At 40.7% G+C, this 18,985-nt stretch overlaps 1 protein-coding gene across 2 annotated transcripts; it reads left to right on the top strand.

Moving 5' to 3' along the window:
- The first annotated feature begins 881 nt into the window (after positions 1 to 881).
- LOC103714843 (ER membrane protein complex subunit 10) lies at positions 882 to 18,443 on the top strand. 2 transcript variants are annotated; one of them, XM_039133678.1, is made up of 9 exons: positions 882 to 1,356; positions 2,012 to 2,074; positions 2,165 to 2,260; positions 4,523 to 4,570; positions 5,819 to 5,890; positions 16,882 to 16,940; positions 17,206 to 17,296; positions 17,466 to 17,621; positions 18,025 to 18,443. In XM_039133678.1, the coding sequence occupies exons 1-8, from the start codon at positions 1,024 to 1,026 to the stop codon at positions 17,616 to 17,618; spliced, it is 915 nt and encodes a 304-aa protein (XP_038989606.1). In that variant the 5' UTR covers positions 882 to 1,023; the 3' UTR covers positions 17,619 to 17,621; positions 18,025 to 18,443. The 2 variants fall into 2 exon arrangements, with proteins under 2 accessions (XP_038989606.1, XP_038989605.1); XM_039133677.1 differs by having other exon boundaries at positions 883 to 1,356; positions 18,032 to 18,443.
- The last annotated feature ends 542 nt before the right edge of the window (positions 18,444 to 18,985 follow it).

Genomic DNA, 18,985 nt, shown 5'->3' with positions numbered 1-18,985 from the left:
ACCCTCCCCACCCCCTCACCTAAATTGCTCTCTACACCCCCCAAACCCCCCCACCCCGCTCTTCCCCTCCAAAACACCTCGCCAACGCCCAAAACCCCCCCGTTCCCCCTTCTCCCTCTCGTCGCCGGCATTCTCCCGATCTCCGACCACCTCGCCGGCTTCTCCCGGAACCACCTCGCCGGCTTCTCCCGAAATTTTTTTTTTCACGGTTCGTGCTCCGTTCGGCACTGGATCGCCGAACAAAAGGCTTCTGTTCGGCTGAACAGTGCCGGACAGAAGCCTTCTGTTCGGCACTGTGCAGCCGAACAGATCTGTTCGGTTGAGGGTTGCCGAACAGAAGGCTTCTGTTCGGCACTGTTCAGCCGAACAGAAGCCTTTTGTTCGACGATCCAGTGCCGAACGGAGCACGAACCGTGAAAAAAAAAAATTTCGGGAGAAGCCGGCGAGGTGGTTCCGGGAGAAGCCGGCGAGGTGGTCGGAGATCGGGAGAATGCCGGCGACGAGAGGGAGAAGGGGGAACGGGGGAGGAGGAGTTTAAGGGGGGTTTGAGGGGTGTTTTTTTTTTTTTCTTTTCAAAATGAAACGGAGGAGGAGGAGGGGGGGTGTATGAGAAAATTTCAAGGGCAATATGGTAATTACACTAAAGGTTAGTTTGGGTATTTTTTTTTTGGTTTTTGGGGGGGGTGTCCTGGTGTATATAGAACTACCCTATATAGCCTCATGTCAACAAATTTATTTTTACAAAAATCTCCTTGGCGCATACAAATTATTCAGAAAATTTCAAAAGATCGGTGAATATTGTAAATTATGTTTTTGAGCTTCTTTTTTTTTTCCATCTAAACCCATCTATTTAAACACTAATAAATTTATATGTGCACTAGGTTATAAAAGGGACGGCCTGATCGACGAATCCTTCCCGTCTATTGGGTTCGAAGTCATCGATCTCGCCGTCGCCTCTTTACAAGGTTGCTATAGAAGAAGAGACCATCTCTTGCTCTCTTCGCAGTTCTCGGGTCGCCGGAGATGAGGTCTTTCCGTCCCATATCCCTCCTCGGCTTCCTCCTTCCTCTCCTTCTCCTATTATTCTCCTTCTCCTCGGCCTTCCAATCCGACGAGCTTCTCCAAGACGATGAGGAATTCGGCCTGGAAGGAGCCCCTCGCTCCCCCGATCTCGACCACCCAAGCCCTACCCGACCGCCGCCCCGCCGGAGGCCCGATCTGGATCTTTCTTCCTCCGTATCCACCTCGGATTCCAAGTCGGTCCAGTTCTCGCTCGAGCACGCCTTCGGCGACTCCAATTTCTCCCCCGCCGGGACCTTCACCGCTCGGCTCAAGTCCTGGAGCCACGGCGGGCAGGTCGTGTTCGATTTGCCCCTTTTTTTTTGGAAATTTCTGATCTTTTGGCCTCCTTCTGGTTTTAGCTGTGCCAATTCGGCTGATTTTGTTGTGATCTTGTTGGACTTGGTTCCTCTTTTGGTGATCTCTTATGTTTGAACTCCGAAGCTAGTCATGATTTTAATATAGTTCGAGTTAATTGCAAGTTATAGAACCAGTCGCTTATAAAAAAAAAACAACCCTTTTTTTTAGTTTTTTAATTGTTTCTTTGAATTAGTTTTACGCACTTGAGATGATTAATTTTTATTATATCTCTACTACTACAACTTTTGTACCTTTGCTAACTTTCTAGATCATATTTTGTAAGTTCTATTTTTGAGTTCAATTTTTATGTTATAGAAAAAATTGCTGCTTAAAGTTCCAAAAAAACCTTTTTTGCCTTTTTTTTTAACACAGTCTATTGGCATTAATTCAGATAATTAATTTCATGGGTGCTCTATTAATCCAAATTTTGTATCTTTTTAGAACACATTTAAACTCTATTTTTTTTAATTCATCAATTTGGAAAGTATCGAAGAAGCGAAGAAAAAAAAAAGAAAACAAAAACAAGTACCTAAACATGTATTTCTGGCAGTGAGTTGATTTTCTTTTTGTCGTCTATTTTAATTTTTGACAGACTCTTACCAAGCTTCGCTTTTCAAGGAATGCTCTTACAGAAGCAGAGAAGGCAGCATTTGAAGTATCTTCTCTCCACCTGCTTTTATGCTGTGGGTTGTTATTTCACGCTTATAAGAAAGAGTACCTAACCTGATCGTATTGTTTCTTGCAGAGGCTATTGAAAGATGATGACTATTATAGGATTCGAGTACCCTCTAATGTATTGAGTCCTCCAGGAAAAGATTTTGTTATTTCATCTGTCAGAGCTGTAAGTTGACATGTTTAATTATTCTCATTCCATAGTTTATTGTGCTGATGCTATGCATAACATGGATGAAAGCATCATGCTCATTCATCTTTCTGTTTACTAGTATGCATAGAGGTTGCTGTGTCTCGTATTTCTACGTCATTTGTGGTTGTTTATTCTTTCACACATGTCTAAGCAATAAAATAGATTACTTTTGATTATGGAGTAATTACTTGCAAGTAAGCAAGGCCTGCTTGTTTGTTGTTAATATTCAGAATAGGCATACTTTGTGGTCTTTCCACCCTTCTAATAGCATAGAAAGGTCTCAATCTGTTGTCATGCAAGGACTTGTTATGAAGAGGGCATCCAACAAGAGCAGGGAAAATTGGAGAATAAAACATAAAGTCATACTTGATTATTGAAAATTTTATTTACTGTAAAAAGCTAAGGCTTCCATTGTCTTCATGGCGCTCATCCCTTCACCCAATTTGTACTCATATCTGTATATGGTGAGGAATATAAGCTCTTTTGGTTTAGCTGAGGAGAGGAGGCAGAAGAAGTGAAAGGTTGGATAGAAAAGGCTGAAATTAGGTTGGATCAAAAGGGCTGTTAATCCCACTGGGCAACTATTGAGGTCTCCAGAATTTTTTTATGTTTGCCTCTTAATGTGACATCAATGTTCTATTGGTGTTGAACTAGCGAAGGTAATTATGGACAAGCCAAGGCTTGTGATGACACTTGGAAGACCAATTTATCGGTGGATTCACATGAAACCTAACTTATTCACTACTATGTACACCCAAATTTAACACATGTCCGATCTACTGTTATAATTGGTCAGCAACGATGCATTGACCAAGATTTGTTGAATTATTTATTTATGACAGTCAAAGATATCATAATTGGCCGCTTGTCTCTCTTACAAGAGGCCGTGAGTTGGGTAAATTTTTCTAGAATCAAGTATCATAAAGGAGTTGTTCATGGTGGGGGCAACCACTAAAAGGGAACCCAAGCAACCACCATGAAAAGTTAATGGAGAGAATCACCCAAAGAAAGTTAACTTGTTTTGGTAGAAAGATGCCTCTCCTTTCACCATAAGAGGACAAAGAAGGCTTTATTTGCTCTCTCTTTCCAGCATATTCGATAGTAAGATGCTAGTCATCTTTTATCTTAGGTTAGAGATCTCTCAAGAATGGATGATCTACCTTGCTCTAGGGGTTTAGGTTGGGCTAGGTTTAGACATGCCTATAACGAGTATGTTAGCCTACACTAGCCCTGGATGATTTCTAGAGTCAACACATTCCTCGACTATGGATAATCGACCTGCCGTTAGCTCGGTGGCTTAGGTCCTGCAGATGCCATCAATTTCTAGTTTGCTTGTGCATGGGGTAACTAGGGTTTGAGTGACATTCTGAATGTTGGACAACAATTTTATTATCTAGGGAGTGGTTCAAGTCCTGTGGACAGAGTGTATGTCTAGCTTGCTTGTGCATGAAATTTGACTAACATCTTGATCGTGATAGGAGTGGATGTGCAGCTTGTTCGACAACAAGGAGGTTTATTCTAAACTTGTGCTTCTAATCAATATAAATGAAGAATGTTAACTCTGCCTCCTTTGCTTCTTTCTTTTCAATTTTTTTTTTTTGAACTTACATCTTGTTGATGTGCTTTGACAAGAAATAGTGAACTGTTGTTAATTGGGGCATTGACCCCATGTTGACTGAATTCAAGTGACCTTTGTGTTGCTATGTTGACCTCCATACTCATTTAATCGGCTGAGTTGATCTTGTCCAGTGTGCTCCGTAATTAGGCAGACCAAATTCAGGACTTTAAAGTTTTCTCCCAACAAAGCAGTGGGGAAAACAACTACATAATTTTTAACCAGGCTTAAATCCTGGGAGATCCGCTATAAGTGGAGAGTTTAAATGAACAAGCAAACTGCATTTAGGATAATGAATGGGATATATGCTTTTCAATGTATTTAATTCTAACTACAAATACATAACATAAAGTCTCAAGTTCTATATTGTCTAGTTGAATTTGTATAAAAGATGACTTCAGCATTTTTGCCTTTTCTTCTGAAAACAAGATATGCTACGGGCATTGTTATGAATCTTATGATGTATTGAGCAGAATAACATATCAATTGAATGGAGCATATTGTGGTACATGTGATCTTGCATGCCTTTTATATGATGGAAGCTGTAAATTCAACTATTTTCAATTCTGTCACAAGCATGATATCTATACATTGCCCTAATTGGTGAACTCTTTTCATTTCAGAGGTGTATTCCCCGCGAGACTTTGGATGAGCATTTTGTAATTCACATGGTAATTCCGAACATGTGATTTTTTACCACCTAAATATGTTCAGTGCCATCTTCCACATATGAATTTTTAATTCCTTTAATGTTTTATTGGCTCTTTATGGTACTATTACATTTTCTGGAAAAGACTCATAGATGCATATTTTTCTACTTGATAACTATATCTCATTTTTTCTTGAAAATGTGGTAATTGAACTAAATTACATTAAATCAAATAGAATATCGCAGACCTAGGTCTACAATTTCGATACCGAGTATTGTATTGATACATTATCAGTTTAGTATGGTATGGTCAGTACGATATAGTATGCACCTCGTACTAAGACAGTTTTCGATATCACAGTACTGCCTAAAACTAGCCAATACAGGTTGGTACTATACATACCCCGATTTTGTGCGAGTGTTGGGCTGTATGGGCTGGTTCCATTTAGTTCGGAGTGATATGGACTAGTTCAACTCATATACTGAATTGAACCTCGGTATTGTACCGATACCTATGTTATGATAGGTACATGTTAGTACGGCATACCTTGATACAGACATTCTAAATGAATGAATCTCCAATTTCATGTTGAAGTTGTCCTTCAAAATCCTAATGGCAATATTGCTCCATTGCCTTGTTTGCTACCCCATTTCGATTATGGTCTCTCTGGTTGCGAGACAAGCTGTTTGGAAAATGTAGTTTCCTTAGAAAGCCTAGCCTTCCATTTGTTTTTTCGACAAAAAAATTGAAAATTCTTTTATAGTCAATTATACATCTCTGAATTTTTTTTCCAATTCATTGGAATTGCCAATTTCCCTTTCCTTTTCCATAGATTTCCTTGCATCCAAACAAACCGTGTTGGATGGCTTTGCAGCCAAACTGGAACTCTGGGTTGATAAATGAAGGTTTTGAAATGAATGGTTGGGGGCCTTAATATGGGAAAAGTGGAAAACTTTTAAAGGCTTCTGGGAAGCATATGAGAAAGGAAGTTTAGCTGGAACTTATGTGTTTTTGAGGAAAATATATAACTCGAACATATTCTTTCTGGCATCTATTTTGGCAGCCAGCACAATTTGATTAAAGAATTCAGTGAGTGACAGTGTAGTTCAGTAGTAGTCCTTTTAGTAGTGCAATCTGTTTTCTGTTGAAAAAGCATTGATCACCAATCACTTTTAACCATTGTTACATAACAGAATTTCTAAACTAAACTGCACATTTTCTGATGTTATTGCTCTCATTAAATTCTTAATATTCGTGTTTCTTTCACAGGATGGTGGGAATATTTTGGCAGTGAACTATGGTTCTGCTGGTGCTTGCCAGTACCCACGCTCACTAAATTATGTAAGTTATGATCAACCCCTCTTAATATATTACACTTTCTAATAGTTGTTAGCATTCACTTAATCCAAACTCTTCTGTAGCTAATTGCTCAAGGGGAAAATTGCTATCTGGGGTTGTCAATGCTGCCATGTTCGGTTAATGGTTGTGACAAGTTTTCAGAGCATGGAGGACTCTAAAGCTCCCTAAACCTTGAAATTTTCTATTAGCCTCCTATTTTTAACGACCAAATCACGATGCTACCGAGAACTAGATTTTCTATTCTCCACGCATTTTCTATCAATCCAGAAAACTAGCTGCATGATTTTCTCTCTGTTTTTTTTGAAAAGAAATGGGCTGAGACCCAAATTTGTTAGGTGTACTGGAGCTCACTGTGCTTGTGCAACCTATTGAAAGATTTAAACCTTTCTTTTTTGTAAGAGTAACAGCCACAAAGAAGCTTCTCTGTACAATCACTAAACAATATTGTCCAAGTTTAGTAGGCACCAGTTTAGCTGGACTAGTGTTGAACCTCAGGGGATACTATCTGAAGACCATAATACCTTCAAACTCTAATCCCATTATTACAATTCATGATCTGATCTTGCTTTATGCATCTTTACTCTAGGAATCATCATCGTTCTATGTTACTGGTGTAGTTCTTTAATATCTCATAACTTCTCGTAATATCTGTTCCTTTTTGTACTCTCTATGGAACTCTTCAAATTGATACTTCTGCAGTTCCCAAAGACTTGATCCATGTTCTCAAACTTGCCCTTACCCTAGACCGGGATCCCAATTCCACTTTTTACTGTATGTTACATAAAATCAAATTTTTATATTTTGCTACCCAAACCTTTCAAGTTCATCTAATTTAAACAAATTAGACAGTTTCCTTACAACACCATTACCTGATTCTAGTGAAATCTTTAATTGGTATTGGCCAATTGCTTCTTTCTTCCAAAAAGCTTTAATTGCTGGAGGTCGAGCAGTCCCAAAAATATTTCATCGTCCTAGAAGCTTTATGGTTTTCTTTTGGTGTTTACAATTATAATGGGATTTACATAGTCCATTAAGTATTAAATTTCGACTATTTTTCCTTTCTTTTCTACAGTTGAAAAGATAGACAGCTAGATTCATGGATAGATATATAATAAGCATAATCCTTGACGTGTTAAGACCTCTGTAAAGGCTCTTATTGGTTATTACAATACTTCGTAAAGATTAAAGAGCAAGTAGATGCAAGCCATTTCATAAGAATAACTTATTTTTACATAAAATAGATGTAGCACTCTTTAATTACATATATCTGATACTTAAACTCATAAATGAGAGAAATGCCAAACTTTAATATTCATTTGAATTCTACTAAATGTGAATAAAAATATTTAAATGCAGAAGGCACTAAAAAGTTTTAGAATTGCTAATAATGAATTTTTGAACATTTAAAGTTTGAAGTTTTTAAACAGATTTACGCTACCACAAGATTATGACAACCACTTAGTGCATGCGGTTGAGATATCAAAACTCAAAATGTTAAGAGATCGGGTGGGCAGCATCTAAGAAGTAAATAACATTTATTCATAATAAAAATTACCAACATATTTAATGAATTTCATTCATATGCAATACTAACTTCAGACTTAAAATGTCAAAACTACACAAGTAAAGAGCCTATATACCTATATTATTTATTTTTTTGAATTCTTTCTTGTTTTTTTTTTTTGACCAAAACTTTGAGGTTTGGAACAAAACTTTCAAACCTGCTGAGACTACTGAAATTGAAACTTCACATATGTCGTTCAAAGCGAAACTAAGTTTTCGAACCTTGTCAGTTAGACCAGGATGGTATAGGCCCATACCCCCATGAAAGCTTGTGGATGGTTGGATGCTAATGCTTGGATGCATCATGGTTAAGACTTCACTTGTGGTGGTAATTCCTTGGGCTTGTTATTGGTTATACTTGATCTCAGATACATCATGGTTAAGACTTCTCTTATGGTGGTAATTCCTTGGGAATTGTTATTAGTGATGGATGATGGTGGGGACACAGACCACCGTTTCCAGCATGTGTATAGGCGTCGCCGACGTGCATAGCACTTCGGCCACCCTAGTTTTATTTTCTTGTGTATTTTCGTTTATTTATTATGTATTTTCGTCTTTTGTTAGTTGCTGGTTTGTATGACTGTATTTAGCTAGTGTAGTGACCCATGATGTTGTTGGATCATGGGTAGTTACATGATCATTTGTGGGGATCATGGATAGTTGCATAGGGGGGTATATATGGCACCCCCATATCACCTGTTTTAGTTAAAATATTTTGAAATGAAAACTTTGTCTTGACATCTGGTGGACTCTAGAACTTCCCTCCCCTCCCCTTTCTATTCTCATTTTCTTCCCTAAATCATCTGTCCCGCATCAGTTTGGTATCAGAGCCCCCCCGGTTTTGCCACTATTGCCAAAACCTCTCCCATTCTGGGCTGCAGTGGGACAGAATACACACAAAAAAAAACATCATGTTGCTGTCTCCTTGTTCCCGAAAACTCCCACAGAAGTTTCACCCTGTGTATGGCGGAGCAGCGCCGGATTCCTGGATTCAGGTGGGCGCACGAGATCTACGTTGTACCCTGACCACCACGGACGCCGGAGCGTGTTGAAGGACCACGCCCAACTCGTGTGACCAAAAGGAAGGAGCCTAGCTTTCCTTTTTTCATCTCTGTCACTCGGTTCCACCGTAGCAGCCGCAGACCCCACTCACAGAGAAGAGATCCGGGGAGAGCAACGGTGCTCAGAGCGGGTGGCCGGCCGCCATCCACCACCGTAGGCCACGGGATCCACTCTGCAGCGGTAGCCACAGAGTTCGGAACCACCTTCCGAAACCGTTAGGAGGTTGAAGGAGCACTGGTTAACGGGTAAGTCCCTCACCCGTTACCCAGTTTATTAGCCCGGATCCACTCCAAAAAAAAAAAAGAAAAAAAGAAAGCACGTGAGTTGCACGTGCCCCAACCCACGTGAGGCCCACGTGCTTCATCGCACGTGAGTCGCATGAGTTAGTCAAAAAAAAAACTGTGTACCTTTCTTCCCCGAGAACTCCATCGCAGAGCTGCCGCCGGCAGGCTGCAGCGCCGCCTCCTTGCCGACGAACAACGCCGCCGAGCTCCTCTGCACGCTGCGCCGCTTCAGTCCTCGCCGCGCCGCTGTGTCGCAGCTTCACCCCACTCCGCCTCCTTTTCGTCACCGTTGCCTCGGTCACACCACTACCTCCCCTTTCATCTTCTCCGCTGCCTCCACCCTCCACCAACCTTCGAGTCCACCCTGTTCGTCTCCCTTCCGGCTCACTGAGACCTTCTCCCTCCCATACCTCATCCCTAAAAAAAAAACCTAATCCCCTTTCTTCTTCTCCCTTTCATCTCACCGAGATCCCTTCTTCCTCTGTGTCGCCACCTCTGACTTCCGTCGCCGACTCCATCCTCCGCCTCCGCCGACCTCCATCGCTCCCCAAAACGAGGGATCCCGCCCTCTGACGTCGCTCTTCTCTTTCACCCCCCCCCCCCCCCCCCCCCCCCCCCCGCGCCCCCCGTGTCTCCCTCAAGTCTTCTCCCAAACACATAGAGGGATCTGAAGCCATCTAGAAGCTTCGGGTCCCATCTAGTTCTTCTGATTTCGGGCGAGCGGGCCGACCCCCAGCCTTCGGCCCGTTATCACGTGAGCTCCTTTGGCCCGTTGTCTCGTGGGCCCGGTTTTTCAGACTTCTACAATTGGATCCAGACCCTGCAACGTGTTGGGCTTCCACAACGATACCCGCAGTTGGCCGTCTTCCAGCAGCATCTCCTACAAATCGTCAGGCTCCGGTTTTGCATCCTGCACTCTGACATCCAAACTCTTCCACTGACTCAGATCTGTAAGAAAAGGTCGTATCTTTCCTTTAAATAATTTTTTTCAGCCTTTCCCTACAAACTAGTTTATCTTTAGATTGTTATTGCTTTCACTTTATGTTGTCGGTTTGAGATAGGACCTTAACTTTATAAGAGCCTGTGCCCCTTGAAAACACATATTGAGCCTTACAAATTATTTTCAAATCCTCAAAAGGCAACTAGGAAATCTTACTTGAATCTGGTGAAACCCTAATCAATTTGAAGGACCCCACTTTCATTAGATTAACCTGCAAAGATTTTGCATGACCCAGACCAAGGTTAGCAGTATCTAAAGTCCTGATATTTAGTTATCACCTGTGCAAATTCTAGAGCATGACAACTCGCAGCGGTACATCCTACTCACATGAGATGTCTACTAACCCAAACCAACAGGTTAGATGCCATAGCAGCATTAGAAACCAGATTAGGGGCAAGGATCACTGACCTTGAAATTAGGCTGAACACCCGCTTGACTTTGGCTGAAAATTCAATCACCAATCTCCAAGTTATTCACAACGATGGAGAGTTTGAACTTGGTGAGTTTGAACCGCCCCGCCCCAGAGGCCTTGGGCAACATGGCCAAAGGGACTATCTAAGAGCGCGTGAGACACCAGATGAGCATGTAATGCGCAGTATTAAGATCGATGCACCAAGTTATGATGGTCGTCTCGACCCAAAAGTCTTCATTGACTAGCTCGCTGATATGGACCATTACTTTGAATGGTATAATCTATCTGAAGATCGCAGAGTTCGTTTTGCAAAAATGAAGCTCACTGGTCCCGCAAAGTTGCATTGGAACACCATAGAAAATATGCTTGCTAGAGCTAGGCAACCCCCTGTGGTACAATGGGATGAAATGAAGGAGAAGTTAAAAGAAAAATATCTTCCGACATCCTATAAGAGTCGCCTGCTAGATCAGTGGCAACGACTGATTCAAGGAAACAAACCCGTGTTTGAGTACATCGCTCGCTTTGATGAGTTCTTCATGCGATGCGATGCACGCGAGAGTATGGAATTGACCCTTTCTAGGTTTAAGTCCGGATTGCGAGATGATTTACAAAAAGAGCTTATTCTACGCGAGATCAATTCATTAGAACATGCCTATCAATTTGTCCAAGACATCGAGTGTTATACTAATAAGACAACCTTTAGGCGATTAGATCTTAAGGAGGCCAATTATAAGTTCACCCACGGTAGTCAAACTAGCACTTGGAGTAAGTATTAGAAATCAAGCGACAGAGTCCCCAAAAATTAATGATCTAAAGAATAAGGAAATTTTAAGTGAACCACCCAAAATTTCTCGAGATCAGTGTTACAAATATTTTGGTTTTGGGCATAGAGTTAGTCAATGTCCTACTAAGAAAACACTGGTCATCAAAGGAGATAGAAATGATGAAGAGGATGAGTTGGTCTATGAACCAGAGATAGACCCTAAAGAGTCAGATGAAGGTGAGGAACCCGGCTCACTTAAGGGTTCCACTCCTTTAGGTGTAGTTAGGTGTGTTCTTACACAACCTAAGCAAGAAGATGATGACTGGAGGCGTCGATCCATATTTCACACCTATATCAAATGTGACGAACATAGCTGTAAGGTTATCATCGACAGTGGGAGTAGTGTCAATGTTGTATCCACAAGAACTGTCAAGAAGCTACAGTTAAAAATAGTGCCTCATCCTAACCCTTATAATGTGTCTTGGGTGGATAAAACCGCCATACCAGTCATTGAGCGCTATCTAGTCCAAATCAACTTTTCTGAATATAATGATAAGGTCTGGTGTGATGTTATTCCGATGGACGTTGGACACATCATCCTTGGTAGATCGTGGCTTTATGATTTGGATGTGACCATTTATGGCAAATCCAATTCCTGTTCTTTTGTTCGCCAAGGAAAGAAAATTCGACTAAACCCTTTGCCTCCTAGGCCTTCTGTTGCTGGAAAGAAGGATGTAAAGGTTGAAAAGCGCCTTCAAATCATTAGTCCTAAGGAATTTGAGAAAGCAGCAGCCCAAGAATCCATAGTCATTGTGTTAGTGTCCAAAGAAGTTGTTCCTGATTTTCAAATAAATTTTCCGAAGGAAGTTCATCATGTTCTGGAAGAATTTAAGGATCTCTTTCCTGAAGACCTTCCAGATGAGCTTCCCCCTATGCGTGACATTCAGCACGCCATAGACTTGGTTCCAGGGGCGACTCTCCCGAACTTGCCTCATTATAGACTCAATCCGATTGAACACGCTGAATTGAAACGGCAAGTTGATGAACTACTCCAAAAAGGGTTCATCCGAGAGAGTCTTAGTCCATGTGCGGTGCCTGCGCTTCTAACGCCCAAAAAAGACGGCACTTGAAGAATGTGTGTGGATAGCAGGGCAATTAATAAGATAATGGTTAAATATCGATTTTCAATACCACAATTGGATGACATGCTTGATATGATGGCAGGTGCCACTATCTTTTCCAAAATTGACCTTAAGAGTGGTTACCACTAAATCCGTATCCGCCCAGGTGATGAATGGAAAACAGCTTTCAAAACCAAGGATGGGTTATATGGGTGGCTAGTCATGCCCTTTGGGTTAACAAATGCACTTAGCACATTTATGTGAATTATGACCCAAGTGCTAAGAACTTTCATGGAAAAATTTCTTGTAGTCTATTTTGACGATATCTTAATTTATAGCAAAAACAAGGAACAACACCTTGAGCACCTACGTTTGATCTGCAATTCACTAAGAAAAGAAAGCTTATATGCGAATCTTAAGAAGTGTTCATTTATGACTGATCGTGTAATCTTCTTAGGATTCGTTGTTTCTTCTGAGGGTGTTTCTGCAGACCCACAGAAGGTCCAAGCTATTCTTGAATGGCCCGAACCCACTACATTATTTGAGGTGCGAAGCTTCCACGGCCTAGCCACCTTTTATAGGAGGTTCATCAAGAATTTTAGTATGATCACGACACCGATTACGGATTGTATCCGGAAAGGTGAATTTCATTGGACCGTTGCGGCCTCAAAGGCATTCCAAGAGATCAAGACTAGAATGACAGAAGCCCTGATAATGCGCCTCCCAGATTTTACTAAAGTTTTTGAAGTCTCTTGTGATGCATCTGGTATAGGTATAGGTGGTGTCTTAAGCCAAGAAAAACATCATATCGCATACTTCAGTGAGAAGCTGAATGATGCCAAACGGAAATATTCCACCTATGACAGAATTTTACGCAGTTGTCCAAGCGCCGCGTCACTGGCGTCACTATTTGTTACCTCAAGAGTTCGTATTATATTCCGATCATGAAGCTTTGAGGTACTTGAATTTCCAGAAACGATTGAGTTCACGACACGGAAAGTGGGTTGAATTTCTTCAAGAATACACCTTCGTGTTATGTCATAAAGCAGGAATTGACAACAAGGCAGCTGATGCCTTAAGCCGCCGTGTAGCATTGCTTTTGTCAGTTAGCGTAAAGGTTACTGGATTTGATCGTACGATTGCCGATTATGCAACTTGTCCAGATTTTGCTAAGATCTATGCTAGTGTGTTAGAAGGTCACACCAGGGACAATAGTGACTACCTTGTGGTTGATGCTTTCCTGTTCCGAGAAAACAAGCTGTGTATCCCTCAAACATCCCATAGAGATTTTCTTGTTTGGGAACTTCATGCAGGAGGAATAGCTGGCCATTTTGGTGGAAATAAAATCATTGATATGGTCGAACAAAGATTTTATTGGCCTAGTTTAAAACGGGATGTTGCAAAAATTGTTAGTCAGTGTCGTACTTGTCATTTATCCAAACAGCGCAAACAAAACACTGGCTTATATACCCCCCTTCCTGTCCCAAATCGTTCTTGGCAGGACATTAGTATGGATTTCGTGCTAGGTTTGCCAAAAACTAGAAGTAAGCATGATTCCATTCTCGTGGTAGTGGATCGGTTCTCTAAGATGGCATATTTTCTGCCCACTTCCAAGACTTCTGATGCCTCCAAAGTTGCGAGGATCATCTTTGATGAGGTCGTTAGGCTCCACAGGCTTCCAAAATCGATAGTGACTGATAGAGATGTCAAATTTGTTAGTTATTTTTGGAAGACCCTCTGGAATTTTATGGGTACCAAGGTTAAATATTCCACAGCCTATCACCCTCAGACAGATGGGCAAACTGAGGTGTTCAACCGCAGCCTAGGAAACCTTCTACGATGTTTAGTGGATGACCACCCAGGTAATTGGGATCTTCTCCTATCCACGGCTGAATTCGCTTACAATAGCTCTGTAAACAGGACCTCTGGCTTGAGCCCTTTCGAAATTGTCTTAGGCTATGTTCCACGAAAACTTGTTGATCTTATCCCAGTAGCACCTAACAATAGAATCTCTGAGACCGCTGAGTCCTTTGCGCAACACATGCAAAATTTACATAAAGAGATTAATAAGAAAATTAAAATCAATAATGCGAGATATAAAATGGCCGTTGACTTACGTCGACGTTATCAAGAATTTCGAGTGGGTGATGATGTAATGATCAGAATCATACCTGAACGGTTTCCACCAGGAGCCGATAGAAAATTGCATGCCCGAAGTATGAATCCATACAAAATTCTGAAACGGGTTGGATCTAATGTATATGTGGTGGATATTCCAAGTGATTTTAGGATTAATCCAGTTTTTAATGTAGAAGACTTAGTTGCCTACCGAGGTCCGACAACTATTCCTGCAGACCCACTCAATGAGCCTGACACTGACCTCACATCCAATTTTGAGAACATATCTCCTGCTCCTGCATTGCCTCCTGTACCTTTTTCTCCGCAGATCACAGACACAGTGGAACAGATTTTGGACGATCAGATTGTTAGTACGCAGAACGGTGGTTATCAGCGATATCTAGTCAGATGGCATGGTCGACCTCCGTCAGATGATACCTGGATTAGCAGAGATGAGCTTCAGCGACTTGCTTCAGGCCTGTTGGAGCATTACTAGACATCCGTTTCGCCAGAGGCGAACTCTTCTCCGCTGAGGGGAGTTGGTGGGGACACAGACCACCGTTTCCAGCATGTGTATAGGCGTCGCCGACGTGCATAGCACTTCGGCCACCCTAGTTTTATTTTCTTGTGTATTTTCGTTTATTTATTATGTATTTTCGTCTTTTGTTAGTTGCTGGTTTGTATGACTGTATTTAGCTAGTGTAGTGACCCATGATGTTGTTGGATCATGGATAGTTACATGATCATTTGTGGGGATCATGGATAGTTGCATAGGGGGGTATATATGGCACCCCCATGTCTCCTGTTTTAGTTAGAATATTTTGAAATGAAAACTTTGTCTTGACATCTGGTGGACTCCAGAACTTCCCTCCCCTCCCCTTTCTATTCTCATTTTCTTCCCTAAATCATCTGTCCCACATCACTTGACCTCTTTATGGGGTGTCAAAAGCCCAGATGTCTGCAGATATGTTGCTTTTTGAACTAGTAGGTCTATTTTATTTCACATGGCCTTGTCCTTACGTTATAGATATTGCACAAAGCCTCTGTTGCAACCTGCATGTATTACTCATATTTACACCATATTTAGGCACTACTTTATTCGACTTTCCAACACTTTTATTTTGTGATTTCTTTTAAAAGTCGTGCTAAACCCTAGTAGCATTAAAATCCCAAACACCTAATCATGGGGTGCTTACCTGTGTGACTCTCTTGATCTCATCTTCACCTTGGTTTTTTGTTTTGTTCTTTGTGTAGATTCTCATCGGGATTGAGGTTCTTTTTCCAAAATGTGAATCTTATGAAAGTTCTAGTTGGACTTAAGAAAAAGGCTTGCTACTCCTAACACATGATCAATTAATACTAGATGCGATGTCAATAGGATCGTTAAGCAATCCAGCAATTTGCCAGAAGAATTTCTCTTTAAGAACTAGGATCAGAGAAATCCTGGCTGAAAATCAAGTGTAGGGTGGGACTCGAACCCAGGTCATTGATACCAACATTCAGTACTTTCACCAACTGATTAGTTGGCACCTTCGTCTGCTAGAAGAATTTCACACTAATCTTATACCAAAATGAGCTTCAGCAAGATTAGTGATTATATCATAGAATGGGCTCATGCACCAATACATGGATTCATATTCTGATTCCCTGCAATTCTGAGTGATCGGCTTCATTGGGATCCATTTGGTAGCATTTATTTATCTGCCTTTGGCACTTAGCCATCCCCTCTATACTCTGTTTTGGGAATTCAGATGTTTTCCTTGTAAGAATTGATACAATCATCACATTCAGGGCTGGCACATTTAAGCACAAAGGTTTGTGCCACGGGCACATTGTCTATGTCAGCTGATTAAACACCGGGCTTAGGTTCTGGAGAGTTGAGATATTTCACCTTCTCCACTAACCCCCATGGCAATGTCCTGTTCTATGTCTCCCTCTTTAAAATTGTCTGTCTTTATGACTCACGTTCTCTTTTCACTTGTCGTCATCTTTGTCACTCACATTCTACAGCTTATCATCTTATTAATAGCTTGACTTCAATGTTGCATCATATCCATCATTGACCCTTAGTTGACTGTAGCCTGTTAAGGAGAGTAATTTGATTTGATCTGTGCATCGGTCTCTATCTTTGAAATGCTGATTTTTTTCACGAGAAAAATAATGACCTTAGGTTCTTTATCTAATCGACCCATATTAGTTTTTCTAAAGGTTAATATGGAACTGTTTTGAGGCAATTCTTTTTTATTTTTTTGATTTGTTTTTATTCCTTTTCATCTTTTCTGCGATACCATTTTCCAGCAAAAAAATTTCTAGTATATATTAATTCTTCAGTCCGAGCATTATGTATGAGCGATTGTTTTTCTGAGTTACTCTTTTTATGCTAGATTGCCGGCTTTGGGATGTCCTTCGACTTTTATTTGAAGGCCAAACTTTGGATTTCCATGGCACATGCACGCATGCATGAAAAATAAATTTATTTTTTTCTTGTTTGTTGTGTGATTTTATGATGAAATGGAAGGGATAGCTTGTGAAATTGACTAGTGAGGATATTAGACTAATATGTAAGCTTGGGAAGATGTGGTGTAACTTTTTCTTTTCCATTTTGAAATGTACGATTATGTTGTTATCACTCTTCTCACATTGATTTCAGCCAGCAAAATGGTCATTCAACTCATACACATTTCTGAAGAACAGCGAGCAAGCACCGAGGTAAAAAATAATATTTTTGAATGCAAATTTTGCACATGTTTATAGGATTTCAACCCAGTCATTTGGCTCTTGAATTGACTTATCATACCTTCTGTTTCCAATTATCTTTCTATTTTAATGTAAAATTTTTCATATGACGACATCTCAGCAAGTTTATCTGTCTTGCAAAACCATTATCAGCTGTTTCATTTCACTTGTTCCATGTACCAGGAAGATGCAAATTACCTTATTAGAATTTTAACATACTATTGTGTCACACTGGCAGAACTCCAACATTTGCTGAAGAATTGCTTGCAGTGGAGAGTGGACTTGGTGAGGGCGTAAAACCACCTGAAAAGTCATTTTGGGCTAAATATGTGAGTAATCCAACACACATTCTTCTGATAGCAGCTAAACATGTGTGTCTAGGGGGTTGATCATCTTTAGCTAATTATTTCTTCAGTAGAATAGTAGGGTGTTTACCATTTCTACTGATATGTTAAGACCCTAACTGTTTGCGTCCTTCATTTTTGTTTTAATTTGCAGTGGATGTATCTAATCCCTCTGGGTCTCATTGTCATGAATGCCATCACGCAAGCCATGAACATGGCCGAGGAACAGACTGCTGGGCAGTCTGCTTCGCAAGGACAGCAAGCGGGTGCACAGCGAGCACCAAATGCTGCTGTGAGAAGAAGATGATAGGTTAGCCCTTTATTTATGCATCATTCATTTAATCTCTATTTAATTTTATTAGATATTGCTTGTCAATGTTGTCATGACTCACATGATAACCAGAACTTGGGATCAAGTTAGACCAAGATTCAATGCACTTCAGAATGGCCAAAATTTTCTCATAAAACGAGCTCTAACGCGTGATGTTACTTTTTGGGATCCGCAGTTGATAGAGAAACCAGAATTTTGCAGTATCATAAGATATTTTGCCTGAGACGTTCCATTTAGTTTCATATGGTCTATCATTATCAAATACTCCCAATGTTCTGAAAAATAGCCAAATTTCTATTGTTAGCTTTCCATTGTTCTGATGGGTCTTTCATTGCATGCTGGAGGCTTCTTTGTTATATACTTACGAACTTAATATTGCAAGGTTTCAGGCTTTGACCAAGGCATGGGTTGCGACCATGTAAGCTCGCAGCAGTTTGTGTTTGGAACAGCAGCTGGATGAAAATTGATTTTTCTGTCTCGTGTTCACTGTTCATTAAAAGTAACTTCAGTTTTCTACTTATAAAGTCCTTGACAAGTAACAAGTCCCAAGTGGAGGAGATTAAGAGGTCATTAAGTTTGTAGACTTTCCAAGAAGCTGCCATGCAATTGAGCATCGAGACATTCGTGTGCTTGAGGGGACGTGTCATATGCCTCTCAATCCATTGGTACTGTTGGATCCTCACGAGCATTTTGATTGATGTTCATACCCTTAGACAATGATTGTACCTTCCAGGAAAATTTGATATCTAATATATCTTTGGAGCTGATATAATATATAATGGACTCGTTCATTGTTTTTCCTTCGGTCTTTTTTTTTTTCATGCATTCCTTGACATGGCATTAAAAATCTGGGTCTTAAGCTTGGATGGTGGAAATATATTTCTCTTTCCTTCTTTTTTTCCCCACTTCATGTCACTTTTAGCTTTGCTTTGACACGGGCAGGAATGCCATTTGAACCAACTTTCAGTAAATGCTGCAGTAATACTCTTTTGAGCAGGACAAGATCCGATCCACTTGTGTTACCGATTCCTCGTGAGCAACAAAATAACACCGTGGCTGAGCCTTGAGCACTGCCTGAAGCGAATTTTGTTTTGGATTCATACAAGATCAGGACTCAGTAGTGCTCTTAATCTGTCAGGATTCAGGGATGCTTTCCCATCTATCTAGAATGATGGGGCTCCAACATCCGTAGAAGGAGATCTAGCTACATAATTATGTCAAAACTGATGGATCGCTAGGTATAAAAGTGCAGCTTTACTGGCCATTTGACAAACAACCTGTAGGGATGAGCTAATTTGAACAGCGTTCCGTCTTTGGTTCCAAAATCATCGTCTATTTCATAA

The sequence above is a fragment of the Phoenix dactylifera genome, chromosome 14, assembly GCF_009389715.1.
Source record: "Phoenix dactylifera cultivar Barhee BC4 chromosome 14, palm_55x_up_171113_PBpolish2nd_filt_p, whole genome shotgun sequence".
NCBI lineage: Eukaryota > Viridiplantae > Streptophyta > Magnoliopsida > Arecales > Arecaceae > Phoenix > Phoenix dactylifera.
This window is presented reverse-complemented; position numbering and strand designations above follow the sequence as displayed.

What these genes read in the sequence shown, in the direction of transcription:
- LOC103714843 (XM_039133678.1), top strand. Translation starts at nt 1,024, where the DNA reads ATGAGGTCTTTCCGTCCCATATCCCTCCTCGGCTTCCTCCTTCCTCTC. An exon ending in TTATTTCATCTGTCAGAGCT is followed by an intron (nt 2,261 to 4,522) that starts GTAAGTTGACAT and finishes TTTTCATTTCAG; the next exon opens with AGGTGTATTCCCCGCGAGAC. An exon ending in AGTCATTTTGGGCTAAATAT is followed by an intron (nt 17,297 to 17,465) that starts GTGAGTAATCCA and finishes TTTAATTTGCAG; the next exon opens with TGGATGTATCTAATCCCTCT.